Source organism: Strix aluco, chromosome 10 (genome assembly GCF_031877795.1).
Source record: "Strix aluco isolate bStrAlu1 chromosome 10, bStrAlu1.hap1, whole genome shotgun sequence".
Classification (NCBI taxonomy): Eukaryota; Metazoa; Chordata; class Aves; order Strigiformes; family Strigidae; genus Strix; species Strix aluco.
In genome coordinates, this window is record NC_133940.1 from 4825783 (window position 1) to 4847771 (window position 21989).

At 57.8% G+C, this 21989-nt stretch overlaps 2 protein-coding genes across 9 annotated transcripts; one reads left to right on the forward strand and one right to left on the reverse strand.

Annotated features, from left to right (window-relative positions):
- The first annotated feature begins 1026 nt into the window (after positions 1–1026).
- Positions 1027–8418, forward strand: PLP1 (proteolipid protein 1). 2 transcript variants are annotated; one of them, XM_074835097.1, is made up of 7 exons: positions 1027–1157; positions 3513–3699; positions 4189–4450; positions 5261–5429; positions 5640–5713; positions 5830–5895; positions 6365–8418. In XM_074835097.1, exons 1-7 carry the CDS (start codon positions 1154–1156, stop codon positions 6434–6436), a joined length of 834 nt encoding a protein of 277 aa, XP_074691198.1. In that variant the 5' UTR covers positions 1027–1153; the 3' UTR covers positions 6437–8418. The 2 variants fall into 2 exon arrangements, with proteins under 2 accessions (XP_074691198.1, XP_074691199.1); XM_074835098.1 differs by having other exon boundaries at positions 4189–4345.
- A 4562-nt stretch (positions 8419–12980) lies between these two features.
- On the reverse strand, positions 12981–20094 carry RAB9B (RAB9B, member RAS oncogene family). Of its 7 annotated transcripts, XM_074835104.1 has the most exons (4): positions 19002–19061; positions 16969–17329; positions 16549–16656; positions 12981–16414 (listed from the first exon to the last, which is right to left on the reverse strand). In XM_074835104.1, the coding sequence occupies exon 4, from the start codon at positions 16377–16379 to the stop codon at positions 15774–15776; it is 606 nt and encodes a 201-aa protein (XP_074691205.1). In that variant the 5' UTR covers positions 16380–16414; positions 16549–16656; positions 16969–17329; positions 19002–19061; the 3' UTR covers positions 12981–15773. The 7 variants fall into 7 exon arrangements, with proteins under 7 accessions (XP_074691205.1, XP_074691204.1, XP_074691200.1 ...); XM_074835103.1 differs by lacking the exons at positions 16549–16656; positions 19002–19061 and adding an exon at positions 20076–20094 and having other exon boundaries at positions 17260–17329; XM_074835099.1 differs by lacking the exon at positions 16549–16656 and having other exon boundaries at positions 17260–17329.
- Positions 20095–21989: the final 1895 nt, after the last annotated feature.

The window sequence follows — 21989 nt, forward strand, 5'->3', positions numbered from 1 at the left end:
GGCCACCCTGCCTTGCAGTGGGAAACCGAGCCAGGCAGTGGTGCTGGGGGGCCAAGAGCTGGGTCCCACCGATGTGGGGTGCAAGTGTCCACCCTGAAGCTCTGGCAGCATTTGCACAGCTGCCCAAGAGGTGTTTGTTTCTCCCCAGCACACCTGCGGGCAAGCCAAGGGGTGGCTCTTTGGGTGGGCGAGGAAGGGGCAGGGGTGGCCCACCCTGCTCCTGGCCTGCTGTAGCCCAGAGACCCCCCCAGCCCACCAGCATCCCAGCCCCAGGGACAGCCAGGCCCTGCCACCTCGCTGCCTGGCACAAAGCGGGGCATTGAGGGACACAGCAGGGCTTTGTCCACCCCGTGCCCGCTGGCAAGGGGCTGGTTGCCCTCTGCAGGCTTCCCCGGCCCTGTGCTGGCTCCGCAGCCGCAGCACCCAGGGGAGCTGGGGGCACCCATGGGACGTGGGGCACCCGAGGGATCTGGGGTACCCATGGGAGCCCCCAAGGGAGCTGGCTCCGTCTGCTGCAGCCCTGCAGCCACATCTGTCACTTGGGGACCCGGGGCTGTGCCCACTTGAGCGCCGTTCCCCCATGAGGACCAAGAGGCCAGGGAAAGCGGCTGCAGGATTCCCAGCAAAAAGGGGAGAACTCCCGATTTGGATCCCCCCAAGGCTAAAAGCAGGTCCCCTGGGGCAGGGGACCCCCGTTCCCTGCTGGCAGGTGCTGGGGGTCAGGGAGGTAACTGCTGTCCCATGCGGTCAGGCTCCCACACTGTCACAGCCTGGCCGGGCTCGGGGGGTGTCCCCAGAGCCACCGACAAGGGGACACCCCATGAACACCCCTGACCCCCAAACTGCTCTTTCTTTTGCAAAAGCCTTTTCCCCCAAAAGCCCTGAGGCGGGGCTGTGGGGCGGCTCTGCCCACGCAGCCACCAGGCACCCAGGAGCTGGCAGCCAAGGGGTGCGGCTGGGGGGGCCGGGGGGGGCGGGGTCCTGTCCCTTTAAGGGGGGTGGCTGTCACTCAGAGAGCCCTTTTCTTTGCTGGAGAGCGGGACAGGCACCCAGAGGGGGAAATACAGGGCGAGGGACCGCCTGGCGAGGGCTTCTGCAGACAGCACCAACGCAGCCGAGCAGGCGGTCGGGGGAGTTGACCAAGTCCAGCGCCATGGGTGAGTATGGGGTGAGGGTGGCAGACACCCGGAGAGCTGTCACTGGTGGCTCTGGGGACCCTGTCCCAGAGCAGAGCCCCTAAAACCAGTCAGGTCCTGGTGGCCTCTGCCATGCTGGCAATGGCCACCTGCCGGGGGAGGATGCCTTGGCACAGCAAGGACAGCGGGTTTTATTTCCCCCAAAGTGGTTTTCTGTCCCCGTGTGCTCATGCGCTGTCTGTGGGGACAGATGCCTTCCCCACAGCCAGTCCCACCCAAGCCCTCGCCGCACTGGCTGGAGAGATGAGAGTTCCTGCCTGGGGCTGGTGGGAGCTAAGGAGGTCCAGGCAGGACGCTGAGACCTGTCACAGCTCGTGCCACTTGTATGCCGGCAGCCTTGGAAAAACAGAGGCACTCCTTGTGCCTCAGTTTCCCTGTCGATACACCAGAGCTAGTACTTACCAGTATACCCCCCAGGGCAGCAGGGGTGCTTTGTTCCCAGGGGTGCCATAGACTGCTGGCACCCTGCCTCCTCCTCCTCCTCCTCCTCCTGCCTGCAGCGTATTGTTTGGATCCGGCAGCAGCTGAGCCCGGGTACAAGGCCCGGGATTGTGTGGCACAAGGGCTCTTTCTCTCCTCCCTTCCCCTTCCTTGGTTTTCCCAGTGTGGCTTCCCAAAGCCTCAGGGGCCGGAGCTGTGTCAGGGAGCTTGCCAGGGCCTGCCGCATCCCAGGACCCACAGCCCCCCAGGAACGGAGCCATTCCCCATGCCCCAGCCACGGGCACCTGCCACACGACTTCCCGGGTGGCCAAAAATAAAAATAAAAAAAAAGGCGTGTTTGGCCCAGCACACCGCTGGGTGCGCAGAGCCGCCCCCGTGGGGCCCAGCGAGGTTTGGGGAGCAGCGCTGGCCAGGAGGAGCAGGACCCCCCTGGACCTGCCACATCCAAGGCAAACCAGGGGAAGGGGTCCCTGCGCTCTCCCATAGCGCTGCCTTTGTTCCCTGTTTGCTCTCGGCGCAGGGCAGCCGCCCGGGTGGCAGTGCCAGGACAATCCCCCATTGTCCTCGGTGCCACTGCGCGCCCTTGCTCCCAGCGGGGAGGGGAGGGCACTGCTGCCCAGGGCCCCACGGCTTTCTGTGCTTTGAGGGAGGAGATAAGCAGTGCGGGATCCATGGGGGGAGGCTGGCTGTGGGAACGCTTCCCACGGGTGACTTTTTGGCATTCAAGGCACAAAATGAGCAGACGGGATGTGCTCAGGCAGCCGCTGTGCCCGGGTCAGCGGGGTGCTGGAACCCGCACCTCGGGGAAGGGGAGCAGAGGTGTTGCGCAGCCAGCAGCGGGTTATCACAGCTTAGCTGGAGCCAAACTGATGCTCCGGAGCCAGATGCCAGTGGGTGCAAACTCACCTGGCTGCCTGCCCCCAAACCAGGCAGGAGAGTGGCTGGCTGAGCACCTCCAAACCCAGCCCATCGCGAACCTGAGCTGAGGATCCTGCACATTACAGCCCTGACATGCAGAAGGAGCAGGTGCTTGTGGCCCCACTGCTGAAAAAAAAATCCAGCGTTTAGGCAATCCAAGCAACCGCTGTCACGTGCCCTTGCTTCCCTGCCCTCCCCGCCCCAGGTACATGTGCTCTCTTGCCAAGTATCTGTCCTGGAGGATTAAATCTGTTACACAAGCGCTGCCGTTTGGGGAACAAACATGGCTCCTCTCCATAAGCACATCTGCCCGCGTACCCGGGCTGCTGCAGCCCGAGCTGCCCGCGGGGTGCCAGGAGAGGGGACGGGTGCACCCCAGGGTGCTACCCGGGGGAAGCCCGGGGTGCTTGGAGGGGGGTGTCGGCTCCTCCCGCACTGCCCCAAGGCCACGTTGCTGGGTCCCCGCTGGGGTTTGTGGAGGTGCTGGGTTCCCCTCTGTCTCTGATGGCAAAAGAAGGCAGGGCAGCTGGCGTCGCTGTCGCTCGCAGCTGGGCTGTGCTGGCCGCAGGGAGCCCGTTCGCAGCTTGTTTGCCAGGTCCTGCTGGCGTTACGCTACATCGCTTTGTATTTCCATCCGATTTTGCACGGGTCAGCACGGCTGGCTCGCCTCGGCTGCCCATCCACCTCACACCTGGGGGCTGCCTCGCAGCCCCGGTGCCCCACACCGCCCTCACCCCCTGTCCCTGGGCGGGCGTGGGTGCGATCCTGAGTGGGTGCTTAGAGAGCTCGCGGGGAAGCTGCTGGGTTTGGCTCTCCAGCGCCGCAATGAATCATTTCTGGGTTTTTCTTCAACCTGCTTCCCGCCGGGCACCCTCCTCCCGCTGTGCTCGCCTGCTGCAGGCTCTGAGGGCTCCGCAGCCCCGCGGTCCCGTCCCACCCCACCTCTCTTTTCCCTAGGTTTGCTCGAGTGCTGTGCCAGATGTCTCATCGGGGCACCCTTTGCTTCGCTGGTTGCCACTGGCTTGTGCTTCTTCGGGGTAGCGCTGTTTTGTGGCTGTGGGCATGAAGCCCTCACAGGCACCGAGCAGCTCATTGAGACCTACTTCTCCAAAAACTACCAGGACTACGAGTATCTCATGGACGTGTAAGTACCCTGCTGCAGCGCGTGGCCCTCACGCAGGGGCCCCTCGTGTCTCCGTCTTGCTCTGCGCCGGGAGGAGGTGTCCGGCTGGCCTGGCCGGGGCGATGCTGTCACCCAGGCACCATGGAGACCCCAGGCTGTGTTTGCCATGCGCCGGTGCTGTGGCTCCATGGCAGGGTCCAGTGGCCACTTGTTTCCGTTTCACGCCTGTTTTTATCTGACCCTCGCTAGGTGCCCTGGCTAGAGCTGGACCTCTGCACTGGGTAGGTATGGGGGGCATGGGGGAGTCAGCAACGGCCCACAGCCTTGCTCGCTACAGCTTTGCCCTGGCTCGCTCCTCTCGTGGCTTCACCCTCTGTTTCAGTCCCCCGGGGTGGCGTGGGGAGGGTAAGTCATGGTGGCCAGGCTGCCCCAGCCACGCCACATGCAGGGCTGAGCATCCTGGCACTGCCCTGGCACCTGAGCATCCCTGCCCGCTCCTCTCCCCCACAGCATCCACGCTTTTCAATATGTCATCTATGGCACAGCCTCCTTCTTCTTCCTCTACGGAGCCCTGCTGCTGGCCGAAGGCTTCTACACCACCGGCGCCGTCCGGCAAATCTTCGGGGACTACAAGACCACCATCTGCGGCAAGGGCCTCAGCGCAACGGTAACCGGGGGCCCGAAAGGGAGGGGAGCGCGAGGCCCCCAGCGAGCTCACTCATTGCAGCGGGTGTGTCAGTGTTTGGGAAAGTGGCTAGGACATCCTGACAAGGTGATCTTAACCGGGGTTTGGCACCCCTTCGCGCGCCCGCAGCGGGTTCGCCACGCTCGGCGTGGCCGAAGGGCAGGAGACTGCGGCCGTCCGGGTCCGGGTTTTGGGGTATCCCAAAGGGAAGCGCAGCTCAGCCGCCCTCCCCCAGGCCTGCCGTGGCCCCCGGGGACCAAAGCAGCACAATTTAACAAAACCGCTTCATGTTTAAGCATCAGCGGGGAGAGCCACGAGCATCCCTGTGGTCCCAGCAGCCCAAGGCTCCCTGGCACCTGGTGCCCCCGGGGTTGTCCTCTCCGCTGTGCTTGGGGACCTTGACAGAGTGCTGGCAAGGGGAGCCCATGGCCTGGAGGAGCAGAGGGGGATGGCTGCGGTTCCTTCGGGGGGGGCCGCTCGGGGTGGCACCGCGGAGGGAGGGCAGGAGAGCCGCGTTTGCACGCCAAGGTGGGTTTTGCAGCTGCCCTCCCGCAGAGGCCAAACAGTGCTTGGCCGTGGCCACGACTCTCCCCCCCACATGGGACGTGGCAGCCATCCTGCTGCCACCACCAGTCACCCCCATGCAGGCCACGAGCCTGGGGCTGATGCTGGCCCTGGCTGTGAGCTGCAGGGCCGTCTGGCTCAGGCTGCTGCTCCGTACTGGCTGCTTGGGGATGCGCCGGGTTTGGCGGGCAGTGCGGAGCTGGATGCAGGCAGCAGCTCAGTCCCCTGCCTGACCCACGCCCTCTCCTGCCTGGGGACCCTCGTGCTCTCCTGTCCGTGTCCCTGGCTGTTCAGTAACCACGGCTCTGCCCCGGCTTGTCCTGCCCCTTGCAGTTTGTGGGCATTACCTACGTCCTGACCATCATCTGGCTCCTGGTTTTCGCCTGCTCCGCGGTGCCAGTCTACATCTACTTTAACACTTGGACCACCTGCCAGTCCATTGCCAACCCCAGCAAGACCACGGCCAGCATCGGCACCCTGTGTGCGGATGCCAGGATGTATGGTGAGTGCTGGGTTTGCTGCCAGGGCTCAGGGTGGAGGAGAGGGGATGGAGGAGCGGGCCCAGGCGGAAAAGTCTGGGATAAAGCAGGGGCAGGTGCTGAAGAAGCCCTGAAACGCTGGGGGGTGTGTGACACACGTGGCTGTGGGAGGTTGATCCAGGCAGCTGGCTGGCCGCCGTGCCCGGCTCACCCGGCTCTCCGTGTCTCACCAGGCGTCCTGCCCTGGAACGCTTTCCCTGGCAAGGTGTGCGGCTCCAACCTGCTCTCCATCTGCAAGACCAGCGAGGTGAGCACCCCCCCATCCCTCACCCCACGTGTGCTCCCCTCAGCGGGCGGCCTCGGCGCTGGCCTCCCCAGCCAGCGTGCAGGACCCCGGGAGCTCACCCCGCTCTTCCCTTGCAGTTCCAGATGACTTTCCACCTCTTCATTGCAGCCTTCGTGGGGGCAGCTGCCACGCTGGTCTCACTGGTGAGTTGGTGTTCCCCCCGCCCAGCCGTTCTCCTCCACCCGGCGAGGATTTGGGGGCAGAGGGCAATGGAGGTGGTGGGCACGGACGTGACAGAGCCTGCGCTTGTGTCATTTTCTGGCACATAAGTGCAGACAGTGAATTCAGGCCCTAAGAAGGTAGAGGTGTCTGCTGGAGGGGGTCTGGAGAGGCTTTAGGAGACTACCGGGGAGAGGCCCTGTGGCCCGTGTGCCGAGTCCCCTGCCCTTCCCTGCCTCTCCTCTTGTTCACACCAGCCATGAGACACCACGGTGTCCCACCGGCACAGTGGGGCCACAGGGCTCCGCGGGGCAACTGCCCTGTTGGGGTGCTGGGCTGGGGAATGCCACCTGGGGTGCACCCCAGCGAGGAGTCCCACCCTGTGTGCCCTCCTTGCCCGCGGGAGCTTCATGTCTCCTCCTCCCCCCTCGCTCACTCTCTTCCCACCCACAGCTCACCTTCATGATCGCCGCCACCTACAACTTTGCCGTCCTCAAGCTGATGGGCCGAGGCACCAAGTTCTAGCCCGCCCGGTGGAGCCCAGACAGACCAAAAGCCCTTCTTTTCTCTAACCCTGAGGCTTTAACACTGCAGCCACCTGACACCAGGTCTCCTGCGTTAACTCTGCCTTTGCTGCTGACTCCCCTCCTCTTCCTCCCTCGCATCCATCATGCTGAGCGTGACCAGGAAGGAGAGCTTCCCACCAATGGACACCTCTTCATGCACTTTTCTCTCTCTGCTCATCCATAACCGGTTCGCTCTAGGGCCAAGCCCATCAAAACCAGCCAGAGAAGAGGAGGGACTTGCTCCAGTGTCCTGATGTTGCTTAGGGATGAGCAAAGGCCTTCACACTCCTGGGAGAAGGAAATCCGTGTAGGTTGTTCCATGAGTAGCAAGAGGCTACCTAGAGAGAAAAGGAAGTTGGCCCCGTCCTGGTACCATTGCTAGAGACTCTCCTGGAGCTGTCTGCTGTCACCACCCATGGATGGAGAATAAGAGAAGGATTTTTTTTTTCCCTTAGCAAAGAAAGATTAATTTACCCCAAATTGCCTGCTGCAGCCAAGGCAAAGGGAGTTCAGGGCAAGGATCTTCCCGTTGCGGAGAAGAGAGTGCTGACCCCAATGCTGATAAAGCCCTAACCCAGCTGCCCCTATTAAAGCCTAAAGGAGTTTGGTGTCTCTGCAGACAAGGGCAACTCTTGGCTTTACCCTTCAGGCAGCAGAGAGGCAGCAGATAGGTTTGACCGATTTGGGACATCTCTGCGCCGCGCCCCGGGAGCGTAAAGCCAGAGCTGTCCCTCCATAGGCAGGGGATGCCCCTCCGGACTGCACGGCTTCCCCCGCCCTGCCCTGCCAGCGCCACGCTCGCCGCACGCTCCCGTCCCTTCGCAATGGTGCTCTTCTCCGGGGTGACGTCCGCTTCGCTAACCTCCGCGGCATCGGAGAGCTTCATCTGTTTCTCACCCGTGTCCAACGTAACTTTCCTTTGTTCTGTCCCCCTCTTCCCCTCACTTTTCTCCCCGCGTTTCCTGCAAGTCAGGACAACTGTCTTGTGTCTGCCAGGGCGGGAGGGACTGGCAGCATCTCGCTTCCAGCCAAAACCCACAAAGGATTTGAGGAGGGGAGGAAAGGCGGCGGTTTGGGGGGCATGGCGCGGAAACACGGCCCGTCTCTGCAAACAAGATCTTTTCTGGTGCCAGTTCAGTCTTTTCCTGTGGAAGGGGGCAGTGGGGCAAGGGGTTTGGTGGAGACGACCTCTCCCCCATGATCACTCTCCACGGCAGGTGGAGGAAAGCCCTTTGGCTGGGTAGCATGGGTCCAGCCAGACCCACCAAAATGCTGTTTCCAGTCCTCCTCGCCAACTGGTATTTTGTTTTGCTCTTCCCTGACTCTCCTTAATGCTAATCTTTGTGTTTATTTATTGGAGAAACTACTTTCAGTGGCAGACTGTAGCTCCATCTTGCATGGATTTTTTTTTTGTCTGTATTATTATTATATTTTTTTAAGCGCCAGTTTCAGCAGGGGCAAGGATAAAGGAGCAGATCTGCTGAGCAGAGCATTTGAAGGATCCTTGCTGCCAGCAGTGCTGAAACAGGTTGGCCAGGCTACCAACGCACACGGGCTGGGGAGGGGGGAGATGCCAGGAGGGACAGCAGGGTGAGGAGAAACCAGTCAAGATCTTGAAATTCACATCAACGCTATCTCTCTTGGGGGTTTGCTGGGGTCTTTTTGGTATTCATTTAACAAAAAATAACCAGATCCTCCTTCCCACCCTTGTCCCCAGACCCCAAACACACACACACACACGCACATGTGTACACACACACACACACACACACACGCAAAAAGAGAGTTAATCAACTGAAAGTGTTTCCTTCATTTCTGATCTAGAATTTCAACTTGTTAACAAGCAATAAAAAGGAGCAAGTTTTTAGAGACTTATCTTACAAGATGTATTTTATAAAAATTAAAGAAAATAAATTAAAATTAAGAACATTCTGAACAAGATATACGTCTGTCTGTCCGTTTGTTGTGCTGGTTTTCCCACCCCACCTGGCCAAAAAAAAGCAGGGAAAGGGAGGCTGCAGAGAAGGTCACAGAGGGGCAGCACTCACCAGCCCAGTGTGTGGGCCAGCAGCCCCTGCAGGATTCTGCCCACTCCTCCTTCCCACCCCAGCCATGAGGTTTGTCAGCCCTGACTTCAAAATCTCTGTTCCCAGCTGGGGAGCCCTTAAAACCTCTGTTTCTCCTCCAGCCACCCAGAGGAAAGCTGGGGTCTCGCAGGAGCCGCTTGCTCGTGCTTGGTGATGTGCTGCTGCCCTTTAACGCTCGGCCTACGCAGTGCCAGCCTCTGCCACGTCTCCTAACGTAGCACCTACAGCGCGACCACAGCAAAGCTAATCGGCACGGCTGGAGCAAAGCTCGCTGGCTCACCTCAGGCAACGCGTGAGGTACGAGCACGACCAGAGCCACGCAGGATGCCTGATTCTCTCACCTGCAGAGAGCCCTGTGTGAAGTAGGATGGTCCTGTTTAGGCACGAGGGTGGACTTGACTGTCGCAGGGCTCTACGTGGCCTGTCCACGCGCTTGGTGGGTGGCTACGTGCCATTTGCCCCAGGGTTGTTAACAGCTTGCACAGTGCTGGTGTGTATCAGGTGGTGTCTTTCTGCCCCTGATCAGACGAACGCTGCCCTTACATGCACGTGTTCACAGCAGCTCTCAGGAATTATCGATTCAGATGTTGCTTCTCTTGGAAATTCCCCCCAGGAGCTGTGCTCAGGAGCCTCTGGGGAGCAAGGCCATGGAGGGATGCTCCCAGCCCACACTCAAACCCTGACACTGCTTCCATGTGCAGCAGATCTGCCCGAGAGGCAGATTTCAGGCACAGCTAGGTGCCCACGAGCAGCAGGGTGGGCCGAGAGCTGGCAGGCTGTTACCTACCCATGGCAGGACCCTCGCTGCTCTTCCTAAATGGGACTCTAGCCCAAATCCCAGTGCTCCCCCTCTCTCTCCCCTGGCTTCAGCCCTGTCCAGGCAGTCAGCAAGGCTTCCCAAGCAGCCCAGCCAGGGGAGGTTTAGCTCATGCATTGTTGCTGCCCCAGCTCAGTGCCCAGCTGTGCCTGCACCCTGGCCTTGCCCCGGGCTCACAGAAACCCATGGGGCTGCAGCCAGCATCAATGGGGCCCTTTGTTCCCTGCGTTCCCAGATGCCATCACCCTCCTCTCCCCATGCTGAAAGGGCCCTGTGTGTGCACGATCAGCCGCTGGGCAGGAGCGAGCCGGGGAACAAAACACCATCTCTTTCCCCTGGCAGAGACTGGTGCCCCCCGGCCAGGGTGAGGGTTGGGGACAGCAGTGTGAGGTAGCGTGTGAAAGCAGCCAGCATGGCCAGGACACTGGGCAAGTCCAAGGGCTGAAGGACACATGCAGCCTCTTGTCAGGTGTGCCCTTGGCTGTGTCCTGCTGCCACCCCACCTGGGGATAGGGGACCTGCCCTCACAGCTCCTTCCCTGGGCACCCAGTGCCCTCCGGGAGCTGGCTGAGAAAAGACAGAGAATAAACCCTGCCTCCTACCAAACCACACCTCTGTAAACTGGCCCTTCACGAGCGCTCCAAGGAGGGGAGCCAGTGCAATCAAACACTCTCCCCCTGTCTAGCAGCTGAAATGTGGCAGCAGTTTGCTCCCACAAAGGCTGGACCACAGAAAGGGACCCTGGAGCAACTCCTACCCCTTCACCCCATGCCCTGCCACCCCGGGAGATGGCTCTGTGCCCTGCTAGCAAGGGACACCGGGCACGCAAGCCCTTGGGACAGCGATGACAACCCCCCCCTGCGCAGAGCAAGGAGAGGGGAGGGGATGGGGGCGCTCAAGGGTGTAGATGTAGGGACAGCCCCATTCCCCAGCCCTTCCCTGCGGCGGCCTCCGCGGGCAAAGCCCCAGCAGGATGATGCTCCTCCCGGCCGCCTCGCTCCCGGGCTCTCGCATCCCCGGTCCTCCGTCTCCTCCCCGCGGCCACCGGCCGCAGCGGCGGCTGCCCGGGCTGGCGGTGCCGTGGCACAGCAGGACACGGCGGGCACCCTGCCCGTGCGTCCCCAGGGAAGGGTGCCCTGGGAGCCCCCGAAACGCCAGCCCACCGGCCACGCATCAGAAAAAATAACTACTGTCCCCTTCGAGTGCCTTCATTTACGCTGGGCTCATTCCTGTACAATGCAGCAAGGGAATCGCAAATAAAAGCTACCCTAAACAGCCCGATGCTGCCCTCCAAAGCCCGCCTGCAAGCCCCTAACTACACAGCAAATTCCTCTGGAGCCACACAGGCAGGCACAGTCCCCGCTTGCTCTCTTAGCAAGGCCTCGGGCTCAGCCCTGGGGAAAGGCTGTGTGGGACGAGCAGGAGGGCTCAAGGAAAGGAAGCGGAGTTCGAGGCAAACCCAGCGGCTGCCCTGGCTCAGCCCCCAGCCCTCCGCCGGCGCTGAGGCTCAGCGGAGCGGGCAGCGGGCGCTCCAGCCGTGGCAGGGCACACGCAGGCTGCTCCTCGCCGGCAGCTCTGTGCTGGCTTCAGTCAGGGCAGGGAAAGGGCCGTGAGAGCGAGCGATGCCCTGGCAGGGGTGGCAGCTGGCAGGCAGCCCTGCCTGCAGGGCCACGGCCCATCTGCCCTAGAGGAAGGTCTCACCTGTCACCTCTCAGGCACCCAGCTGGTCTCCCTCCGTTTCCCCACGCAGTTTGGCTCTGCTAGGGAAGATGCCCGGGGATGAGGAGCCAACAGCAAGTGGGAAGTTCTCGCGGGAAGGACTGACAATAGCACAGGCAGATGCTGTACCTGACTGCTCATGAAGACAGGAGTCCTGTGTCCGCACGTGGCCACATGCACCATCCCCTAAAGGACCCCCTGAAGCCACCAGGGAAGAGCTGCTCCACCAGCCACGCAAGCACTGGGGTCAAGGGGTATCTCCGTCCATCCTCGATTGCTTTTGCCCAAGCAATCGCCTCAGCAGGTCGCCCACTATTTCATTGACTTCACAGATTGCCCCAGGGTCCAGACTCCCAGTCTCGGGACTCTGACTCACACCTCTTTGGGCAACCACTGTGGGAGCTGCCATCGCCTCCTACCTCAGCAGAACGGGGAGTGCTCCCTACTCCAGAGCAGGGGGTGCCAGCGCCCCTGGCACCAGAGCAGCAACAAACTCCCTGTTGAGAACTGGAGTGTGGTTCAGAAGCTCTTGAAAGGGCATTTTTAGACTTTCTATCTTTCTGCTCTTCCTCAAACATGCAAGAACATGTGGTGCCCAGAGCCTGTGCTCCCACAAACCTCCTTACAGCTGCACTGCTGTGAGGAGCCAGGAGAGAGGAGCAGCACTCAGGAAACACTCAGTGTGTGAGCAGCCTCGATCACCCAGAGAGCAACCCCAGGGCAACTGCAGCCATTTGGGGCTCCTCAGCTAGTGGTTCTAGAGAAGATTTCAGTCTCCTCATCCCACCAAGCAGCTGCATGGCCTTACAGCTGCACTACCCGGTCCAGAGCAGCAAAATCCTCAAGAGGGCTGTGGGAGAGAGGGGTGGATGTGACCAGGAGACTCCCCACCACTCCTCCTCCTTTGCAAGCACACGGGGATACGCTACAGCATCTGTTCCCCACAGAAGCAGCTCACTGCTTTCCTTTGGAGACACTCCTTTGCCCTCCAGGGATCCATCTTCTCCCCAGGCCGTGACACTGAGCCCCCTGCTATTGCCTGCAGCAGCAAAGCTGGGAATAAGGGAACAGCCTCGCTCCTGCCTCTGCCCCGCATTTTCTTACAAACATCTCCCATCAGGGGAGTCACTGGTTCCGATGGTTTTAGACAGACCCTCGCTGACCTGAGACAGCCCTACCACACAACTCCTCTCACCAGGTCATGTTGGCTGCCTGTTTTCAGCTGTTTTGGAACAGCTGAAGGTGCTGGAGGCCCCCAGACACTCCAGCCCACATTTAAAAAGCAGGGTTCCCAAGGCCTTGAAACCCTGCGCTGCCTCTGGAAGCGTGGATAGGAAAGCAGACATGGGAGAAAAATAAACTCAGAGGTTCTGCCAACAGAAACAGCAGGCACAGACTCTGCAAACACAGAGAACGCATCCCAAAATAAGCAACCATCCTGGCAGCGGAAGAGAACAGTCCCCATATGCTGATTTCTGTTTCAGCATCCTATGGAAATCATGCCTGGTTACAACCCCCTGGAGCTCGAGGGACCGGTTCCAAGATTGCAGGAAGAAATTAAAAGGAAAGTACCTGACTTGCTGCTGATAGCCCAGGCAGAAAATTAAAATCTGGTGACAGAAGGAAGCAACGTGGAATATTTCTACAACAAAAGTGTTTTCTGATACTCTTGAAAAAACAAAACTGGTCACTGGATTCAGCTGGTAAGTTCTATTCCTTCAGCTCCTGGTCTCGCTAGGTTCATTCAGGAATAACCAACCCCTCTGATCCCTTAGCGACTTCTCTCTGCCAGATGCTATAACCAACCCAGGTCCACATCCCTCAGGAGAACAGGAGCCAACTTGAACTTTGATAAACCAAGAAGGCAGCCACTTCCTGAATTCACTTGAATACATCCATGGTTTATTTGCTTAAATAAAGGTAGAATCTCGGTTTTACAATTCCAGTTCTGTAGCGATAGCAACAACCGCAGCAGCGTGAGTGGACACAGGGAGGGGGTGGCTGTTGGCACTGAACTTTGCAACAAGAGTTCAAAATCCTGTCTCCTTTGGAAATTGTGCGTATCGTTTAAAATAAGTTAAACAATATATTATACTATACTTTTTAAAATGGATTTGTAAAACACCTAGGCCTAATAAAATAGGTGGCTTTTTAAAAAAGTCAACGATCCAATGTCTGTTAGGAATGAAAGATGCTGTGTAACACCCTCTGGCAGTACACACTGTTTGCACAGCCTGTGCACAATGAGGCTCTCGAGCTTCAGCTGTCAGCATCAACACGCACCCAGGCTACTGCAAACAGCGTGCTGCACCCGGGCCTCCCACAGCGCGGCTTGGTCAGTCTCTGCCCTCTCCCGGGGGTGCCAGTCCTCACACAGATCCCCCGAGAGCCGTGCTGGGGAAGCAGCAGCTTCAGCTGCAGGGAGCTCCCTCAGCAGCCCCTCTGGCAGGGCCGAGCAGCACACAAGGGCCTGAGCTGGGTCCAACCCCGGGTCCCTGCGCAAACCAGCTCTGCAGGAATGTGTCAGAGATGTAAATCAGAACCACAGATCAGAGAGTCTGCGATTTTGAAGGAAATATCAAGCAGTGTCAAACTGAAGAAAAATCTAGAGGCCTGGGGAGACAGACACTGGTAAATAAACAGACATTGGTAAATAAACAGTAACAATAACTTTAATATCCCGTAAAAATCTGCTGTACCTACAGAGGCAGAGCCTTCTCCTATACCTCAAGGGACCTGGTTTTTCAGAGACTGCAAGCACTTCCTATCTATACTCGTGAATATGAGTGTTCAGTCCTGTTTAGAAATCAGATCCTTCTAAAGCACTTTGCATTAAAGCTTCAGTCCCTTCCACACGTGGGTGCCCTGCAGAGGAAAGCAGGATCACCCCGAGTTCCCCCAGAGGAGACTCCCTGCATGCTCAGAGACTGCTTGGCGATGGGGATTAGCTGCCACCAGCCAGCACCAAGGCAGAGATTGCCCTGCTCCAAAGCACAGGCTGCTCGATTTGAGCTACGTCACAGTGGGAATCACATCCAGCAGCTAGAGGATACGTACTCGGGGAAGCTCTCCCCACGGCAGGCTCCTATGTGCTTATGGGCAAAGTCATAGTTTTAGACAAACGCTTGCATGGGAAGTTGCAGGACATGAGGTTATAATGGTAATGACAGCAGTCAGCAAGCACTCATCTCTGCTACACAGACAGCTTGGGACTAACACCTAACAAGGGCAGGAGCTGGGATCAGCAAAGCCTGGCGCCCTTTTCTAGAAGGTTCCTTGCCCACCCCCCATAACATTTTTCAGGCGCCTTGAACAAAGGTGGAAGCAGTGCAGCTCTCTCCCCAGTGGGCTGAGCACAGCAGCCACTAACAAAGGCCAGTTAACAGAGCAGACATCCTCTACCAGTGAAGCTGGTTGTATGAATTACAGATAAAATGTACTGAATTCCCCGTTAGGGAGTAAGGGCCAGGACAATGGCATGAGCTAACTGCGTTCAGCAGCACTGCACTTGACACAACAGGAAATAAAGTGAATGGTTCTATGCCGCAGCATCCAGATGGGAACACCCGTGTTAAAGCAACTGAAGGTGCTGATGCACCAGCTAACGAAGCACAGTGGTCACTGGCCCTGCGCACCCAGTGAGTGGATTTAACAGCTGACCACACATGACTCCCCCAGCCACCTGCACACCTAGGAGACATCCCACCCACCCACCCACCATCCGGGCTGCTAGAGCATATCATCTGGACACAGCGATTACTTGTGACAGAAACCAGCTGAAGTTTCACGCTCCAGATCTCCTGAACTCCTGAGTAACTCTAAACCCTTTGACATGACACAGCAAGTGTCCACATCGGTATTTTTCATCCAGGGCTTCAAGGTTTGAGAAGTGAGATCCGGTGTTGAGCCTCCACAAGAGACAAGGAAACAGATATTAAACAAGCAGCAGACAGTCTCTCCACAAAATAACACTCGCACAAGACAAAGTTAGAGGTGAGGAAAAACAGACCAGAAATAGGCAGCTACGAAGAAGCGATGCTGCCACACTCAAACACAGGTCCATCTCTCCTTTGTACGTTGCTTCAGATCAGAGCTCCAACAACTCTCAGCACAACTGAGTCTCAGGACACAAAGCACTTACCCCAGACAACAGATACACACATCTCAGCCACTCTAGTATTTGGCATTCTCACAGTCGCATGGGCTAGAGTCTCTACAACAGGTTTTGTTCGGTATGTTGAGCAGACTTTCCTTTGGCAGTAAGGTCATGAGTTTAGTGGGTCTAGTATTTCTTTTGAGTTCAGGACTAAAATACTTCAAAGAGTGTCTAGAGAGCTCTCAGCTTTGTTTCGCAGGCAGTTCTTGGTACAGATCAGATCACTACTGTCTTTAGTGACTTTAAAGGACTTTAACCCAGTCCTTTCAACCTGCTACAACAGGCAGAGATGGAAGCAGGACTACGCTCACATGCTCTTTTAACAGCTGCCTCCTGCAGATACATGCTCTGTGCCTGAAAATTCCAGCCAGAATTCAGATGGTGAGGCTGCAACTCCCCAGTGAGCAAAAACACCTATTGTCCTTGTGGCCCCTCTCCTCAGAGTGCCCCAGAGCTGCCTGTGCTTATTCCGATCCAGCCGCCAGCTCGAGCGACGTTCCCGAAGCAGCAGCCACTCTTAACAACAGGAAGACCCTGACTTGGAGCTGGAATGCAGGTCAATGGTGTGGCCCAGCATGCAGTGCTCTAGCTGCTCCTCCACCGCCAGCACCTGTCGCACGGCCTCCTCGAAGGCCACTGCCACATTGGTGTCATCCTTGGCACTAGTCTCCAGGTACGGATAGTTACCGTTCTCCATGCACCAGGCCTGGGCCTCCTCTGTGCTCACTTGTCTCTCGAGTTTGTCTATCTTGTTGCCCAGGACTACAAATGGGAAGTGTTCACGGTCCTTCACGTCAGCATAATAGACAAACTCCTTCTGCCAGTTACTGAGGTTCTCGAAGCTCTGCCGGTCGTCCACGCTGAAGGTCAGCAGGCAGCAGTCTGCTCCCCTGTAAAAGGGGGTTCGCAGGCTCTTGAATCTCTCCTGTCCCGCAGTGTCCCAAATCTGGAGGGTCACAAAACGTCCATCCACCTCCAGGTCCCGGTTTAAGAACTCCACACCAATTGTGTGGAAAGCCTGTGAGTCAAACTTGTTGGTGACATACCGGTTCATGAGGGAGCTTTTCCCAACTCCACCATCCCCAAGGAGAATGACCTTTAAGAGCAAGGACTTCCCACTCATTGCAGCAGGACGGAGTGGCGCCGTACCAAGGCAATCTGCAGGGTTCAGAAATAGTACAAAATGGCTATTTGACTTGTGGATTCTGCAGAAAGTTGCACACAGATCAGAACATGCTATTTCCATTCCCACTTCTGAACAAATTTTGTATATAGGAGGCAACCTCTCTTACTAGATATTAGAGCTGGGAATTGGGCAAGTTTTCAGGCACACAAGTCCTCCATCAGGTCCAAAATGGAAGCAGCAGGAGGTCACCACTGTAAGTGCCAGGTGAGAACACCTGTTGAGAGTTTAGTGTCAATTATACCACTTTTGGTGAAAACTCTGTATCTGAAAGCTTGTCTAGTTTTTCCAAACACACCATCACTAGTTAAACATCTCTTCTGGCCTGTGTCCTCAGGCTATCACAGAAACAGCAAAATCACCAGGGATCACCATCACCAGGCCTTCCTTTCCACTGTGCAATCACTAGCTAAATAATTCCTCCTATCTGACTTGCTCTACTGGAAAGATATAAAAGATGTACAGGCCCAGCATCAATACAAGTCATCTGGCAAACCAGTTCTTAATCACCCCAAGAATGCTGACTCACCTTACAAGTGGAGCTGCGCTTGTTTTCTGCATGATCTCTGCAGCTCAGAAGGGGTTTCTCAGGCACAGAGACCCAGCTCCTCTGCTCCTCTTTTCTGGCAATGCTCTTTGCAGGCCAGTTTGCTATGGCACAGCTGCAAGTTCCCATTGCAACAACCCCGGCACCACAGTCAGCGGTCCAAGAGAAAGGCCAAGTGCCAACCAGTCCTCCCCCTCCCAGGGACATTCTGCAAGCAAAGGTAAAGGCCTGACACGGAATAAGAGGTTTGTTTGGCTGCTGTCTGTACTGTACCTGCTCTAGAAATACAGCACTTCTGTCTCCAGGACTGTCCAGGGAACACCTTCCTCCAGCATAACAGTCACTAAAAAACAAACACCAGTCAGTGAGGTTGCCAGAGCTGCACTCAGTGCACTGCCTTTCAATTTGTAATGTTTCATAATGGGACCCAGGCTGGAAGAACAACACCAAAGCTCTAGGAAGCTGAAAGTGCAGTGCTGATGGCCGAGATAAACCAGGCAAGAACAAGGCGTTGCAGACAGAGTTTTCCTCGCCCTAAGTAGAATGGAACACAGCCCATTTCTGTCCAGGGCAGAGTCAGTACATTACAGATGCTAAACCCAAATAAGAAAATTATAAATTGAAGGTGCTCTGGCATGAGTGCACTGGCTGCGTAACCCACGTCTCCCCTCAATCCAGGGGATGCCAATAGCTTTGATCTGCTTGGCCTGCCTACCCACACACTCTGGAATCTGATCTGAGGATTGAACACGTGCCTGAATCTGCTAACCAGAAGAGTGAGCCAGTTGGCAAGAGCCTGGTATGAAAAGAGATGAGATCTAACTTGCTTACACCTGCTACCGACGTTCCTGGGAAGGGTGTGGACATGTAGTGCTGCTTTAGTGATGACACCACCAGACCAGCCTCCACCCAACTGGAACAGGAGCATTCGACACTGCTCAGATCAGCACTCCTATTCTGACTGTTGACTTTCAGGTCAAAACCCACTTTCTGCATTAATCGCGGGGGGCCCTGCTCAACTTTGTTTCTGCTCTTCTGCAGCTCTTTCAACCAGCGCTTACCACAAAGCCAAAATCAAAAACTTCTGCTTCTGTTTCAAGTTAGTTTCCGTGGAAAGTGCAGAGACTAACTCACGCCTCACCGATTTCACTTCCCCTGCACAGAAACACCCCAAATCAAGCACAGCTGAACTAACCTGATGTGCCACGGGACATCTGAGATGCATCTGTGCAACCCAGTGGTTCTAAAGCAAAGACGAAAATGCAAATATCACAGAGACAAACAGGAATTGCAGCATAGCTCCCTGGGGCTGACAGCTTTGGGAAACTCTCCCCTCATCAGGTGAGCTGTTCAAAAGCCTTGCTCTTGCTTTTCCAAACCCTTGCTGAGTGGGGTTTAAGATGGTCCCTGCCCCCTGTCACAAAAACCCTTCCTGACACACGCCATCAGCCCTGACAAGACCTTCCGTTTAGAAATGATTTGTTAGCAAGTGATGAGCAGACACTTTAAAAACGTCTAATGGGTTATGCGAGGCTGCTCCAGAGCCCGGCAGGTCAGCGGACATGGCACAGCCACGACACCGATGGGCACGCTGCCACCCGTGACACCCGCATTAGCAACGCCGGCTGCAACCTGCGTTCGCCCATCAGCCCTTTGCCAGAGATTTCAGAGGCCAACCTCGACTTGCAGCAGGACCGAAGCCCCTCACGCAAGCCACCAGCACCTGTTTGCAGATAAAAACAGCGGGGTGCGGGTGTGGGAGCTGCGCGATGGGCCTCGCCCCCCCCCCTCGACTCCCCAGGCCCTGGCTCCTAGCTCGGCCCGAGGCGAGACCCTCCGGCGGGCCCTTGCCCGACCCACAGGCCGAAGCGGCCGAGGAGAGGAGCGGGGAGGCGCTGCCCCCCGCGAGGAGGGGGCTGCCGGGGCCCGTCGGAAGGCTCCGGGGAAGAGCAGCGACCCGGCAGCGCCGCGGGGTGCCCGGGGCGCGGGGGAAATGGCGCCGCGCCCGCCCTTACCTCCCTCCGCGCCGCCGCCGCCCCCTGACCCGCCGGGCGCAGGTGCCGCCTCACCCCGCGCATGCGCAGCGCACGCGCCCGCCCGCCACCCGCCGCGCGCGCCAAGGGGCGGGGCCTGGGCGCCGCTGTCCCGCGTGTGCCCGCAGCGCCCGGCCCCGTCCCCCGCCGCCCTCCTCCCGTCCCCCCGGTGCTCCCCGGCCCCCGCCGCCCTCCTCCCGTCCCCCCGGTGCTCCCCGGCCCCACCGCCCGCCGCCCTCCTCCCGTCCCCGCGGTGGGGAGGGCGGGCTCCGCGGGACCCGCACCCCGGCTCAGGCACGCGGCACCAGGGAGCGCCCCACTGCGGTGGTGGGGCCATGGGTGAGGCCGCGGCACCCTGCACTGAATCCCAGAATCATCTCGGTGGGAAAAGCCCTTGAAGCTCCCCCAGTCCAACCATGAACCTCACACTGACCGTTCCCAACTCCACCAGATCCCTCAGCGCTGGGTCAACCCGACTCTTCAACCCCTCCAGGGATGGGGACTCCCCCCCTGCCCTGGGCAGCCCATTCCAAGGCTTCTGGAAAGAAATCCTTCCTAAGAGCCAGTCTGACCCTGCGCTGGCGCAGCTTGGGGCCATTCCCTCTTATCAGCAGCTCCTTGCCACACAAAGCCCCGCGCGTGTCCCCCCGCGCCTGTTCCGGGGTGCTCAGCAGCCTCTCCCTCACCCAGCAGCTGCAGAAGGGGGATGTGCAGAAATAAATTAACAAATATCCCAAACGGCTTCTCCCTGATTCCCCATTTAGTGCTGAGGGAGGCAAATGGCTGGCAGCTGCCCAAGGGAGCGCGACTCCCCCAGCGCTCCCCATCACCCCTGGGACCAGCAGGGAGAATGCCCTTAAGGAGGGTTCTGGGAAAGAGCAGCAAATACAAACATTCCAGGTGGTTGAAAGGAAAATTAGTGACAAGGTCACCTCAGCCTGCAGAAGACAGTGAGGTGAGAGGGAGGGGGAGACGAGTCCCCCAGGTAGCTGCAGGGAGGGTTTTGGGGAGCAGGAGCCACCCGCCCCGCCCAGCATCATCAGCTCTTCTTCCTACCAGTGCCTGGTGCACACCCAGAGACAGCTCCGAAACTTGGGGACACCACTCGCTGTGGGCTGCAGGACACCCCGGGCACCTTCCCTGGGGGGGACAGAGCCCCTCGCATGGATGGCCGGGGCTTTTTGGCCATCTGAGCTCAGCACCAGCCCCAGGGCCAAGCGGGTGCCACAAAAGTGCATTGATTCTCTCCTCCCCCCTGGAAAAACATGAGCTGGGAGGAGGATTTAAAGTAAGCCAGGGATTATAGTAATACCAGCCTCGGTGATCTATCAGAGGAGACGGGGAACGAGAGAAGCATAGCGGGGTGAGGAGTGGGCAGCAGGGGAGGGCCCGAGGGTGCAGAGTGCTGGTAGTCTGTGGCCAGGGGAGCCCAGGGAGTAGGGGGGTCCTCCTTAGGTGTGTATTTGGGGCACCAACGTACGCGCCAGCTCCAGGCCCAGCAGCGCAGGGTGCTGCTGATACAGACGGCAGACCCAGCCCCACCGCTGGCTGGGGCTCGCTCCGGACCAGCCCTGCCAGGGCCACCCGCCACTGGGGCAAGCCTCTGAGCACAGCACACCTCCCCCTGCTTCAGCAGCCATTTAATCCCATTATTTGTCATTATTTATTTATTGGAAATCTAATTTAGCTTGTCAGAATACCAAGGCCAGGAGGGGCAAGACACCTCCTGAGTGAGGTAGAGCTGCCAGGACAGATCCTGCTAAGGCAAGAGGGGCACGGTGCTCTGCCCTGGCACACTGGATCACCCCAAGCAGGGCTGGCAAGCACCAAAGCCTCAGGGGATGCTGTCTGTAGGGCTTAGGGAGGGCAGCATGTTCCTACAGCGCATCCAAGGACACCACAGGGCCAGTGGCCCCACCTGATCATGCTCAAGGGGCCCCCATATGCCCCCAGGCTGAGCCACAGGCACTGGGAGACGTTAGAGAGTCACCTGCCCATCTGGGCAACTTTGGCTCCTGGGGCCTGTGCTCGCTGAGCTGGGCGACAACCTGTTTGGCATCTGGAGTGGGTTGACCTTGGCTGGACACCACATGCCCACCAAGTTGCTCTATCACTGTCCTCCTCAGCAGGATGGGGGAGAGAAAATAAGATGGAAAAGAACTCATGGATCAAGATAAAGGCAGTTCAATAAAGCAGAAACAAAGGCTGCACATGGAAACAAGCGAAAACGAAAGATTTATTCTCTACTTCCCATCAGTGGGCTATGTCAGTATAGAGATAAAGCACTGTCCACTTTTCTCATTCAGCAATCCGTAGGGCTAGTTGCATGGCTTTCACTTCTGCAAACTGACTCGCCCTCTCCTTCAGTGGCTTCAACAACTTGTCGTGTGGGACTCCGCACAGCAGCTTTCCACTTCTGGTGGTTTCCTACAACACGACAGGATCCATCAGTAAACAAAGCACAAGGCCTTTCATCTTCTGACAACTCATCATATGGTGGTGCCTCTTGGGCATGAGCCACCTCCTCAGGCAATGCTCCAAAATCTCTGCCTTCTGCCCAGTCCGTGATGTCTTCCAGGATTTCTGGGTGATTGGGTTTCCCCAGTCAAGTTCATTGCATGATAAACACTACCCACTTACTCCATGTAGTACTGGTTTCGTGATGCGTAGAGGGGATGTTTCCTTTGAACATCCAGTGTAGCATGGGCAATTGTGGTTCCAAGAGGAGATATGCTTCTGTACCAACAACTTCTGAGGCAGCTCAAACCCCCTCATATGCTGCTAGGATCTCTTTTTCAGTTGGGCTGTAGTGGGCTTCTGATCCTCAATACCCACAGCTCCAAAACCCTAATGGTTGACCTTGGATTTCTCCTGGTGTTTTCTGCCAGAGAGTCCAGGTAAGACCATGCTCCCCAGCTGCAGTGTAGAGTACATTTTGCACGGCTGGTCCTCTCTGGACAGGCCCAAGAG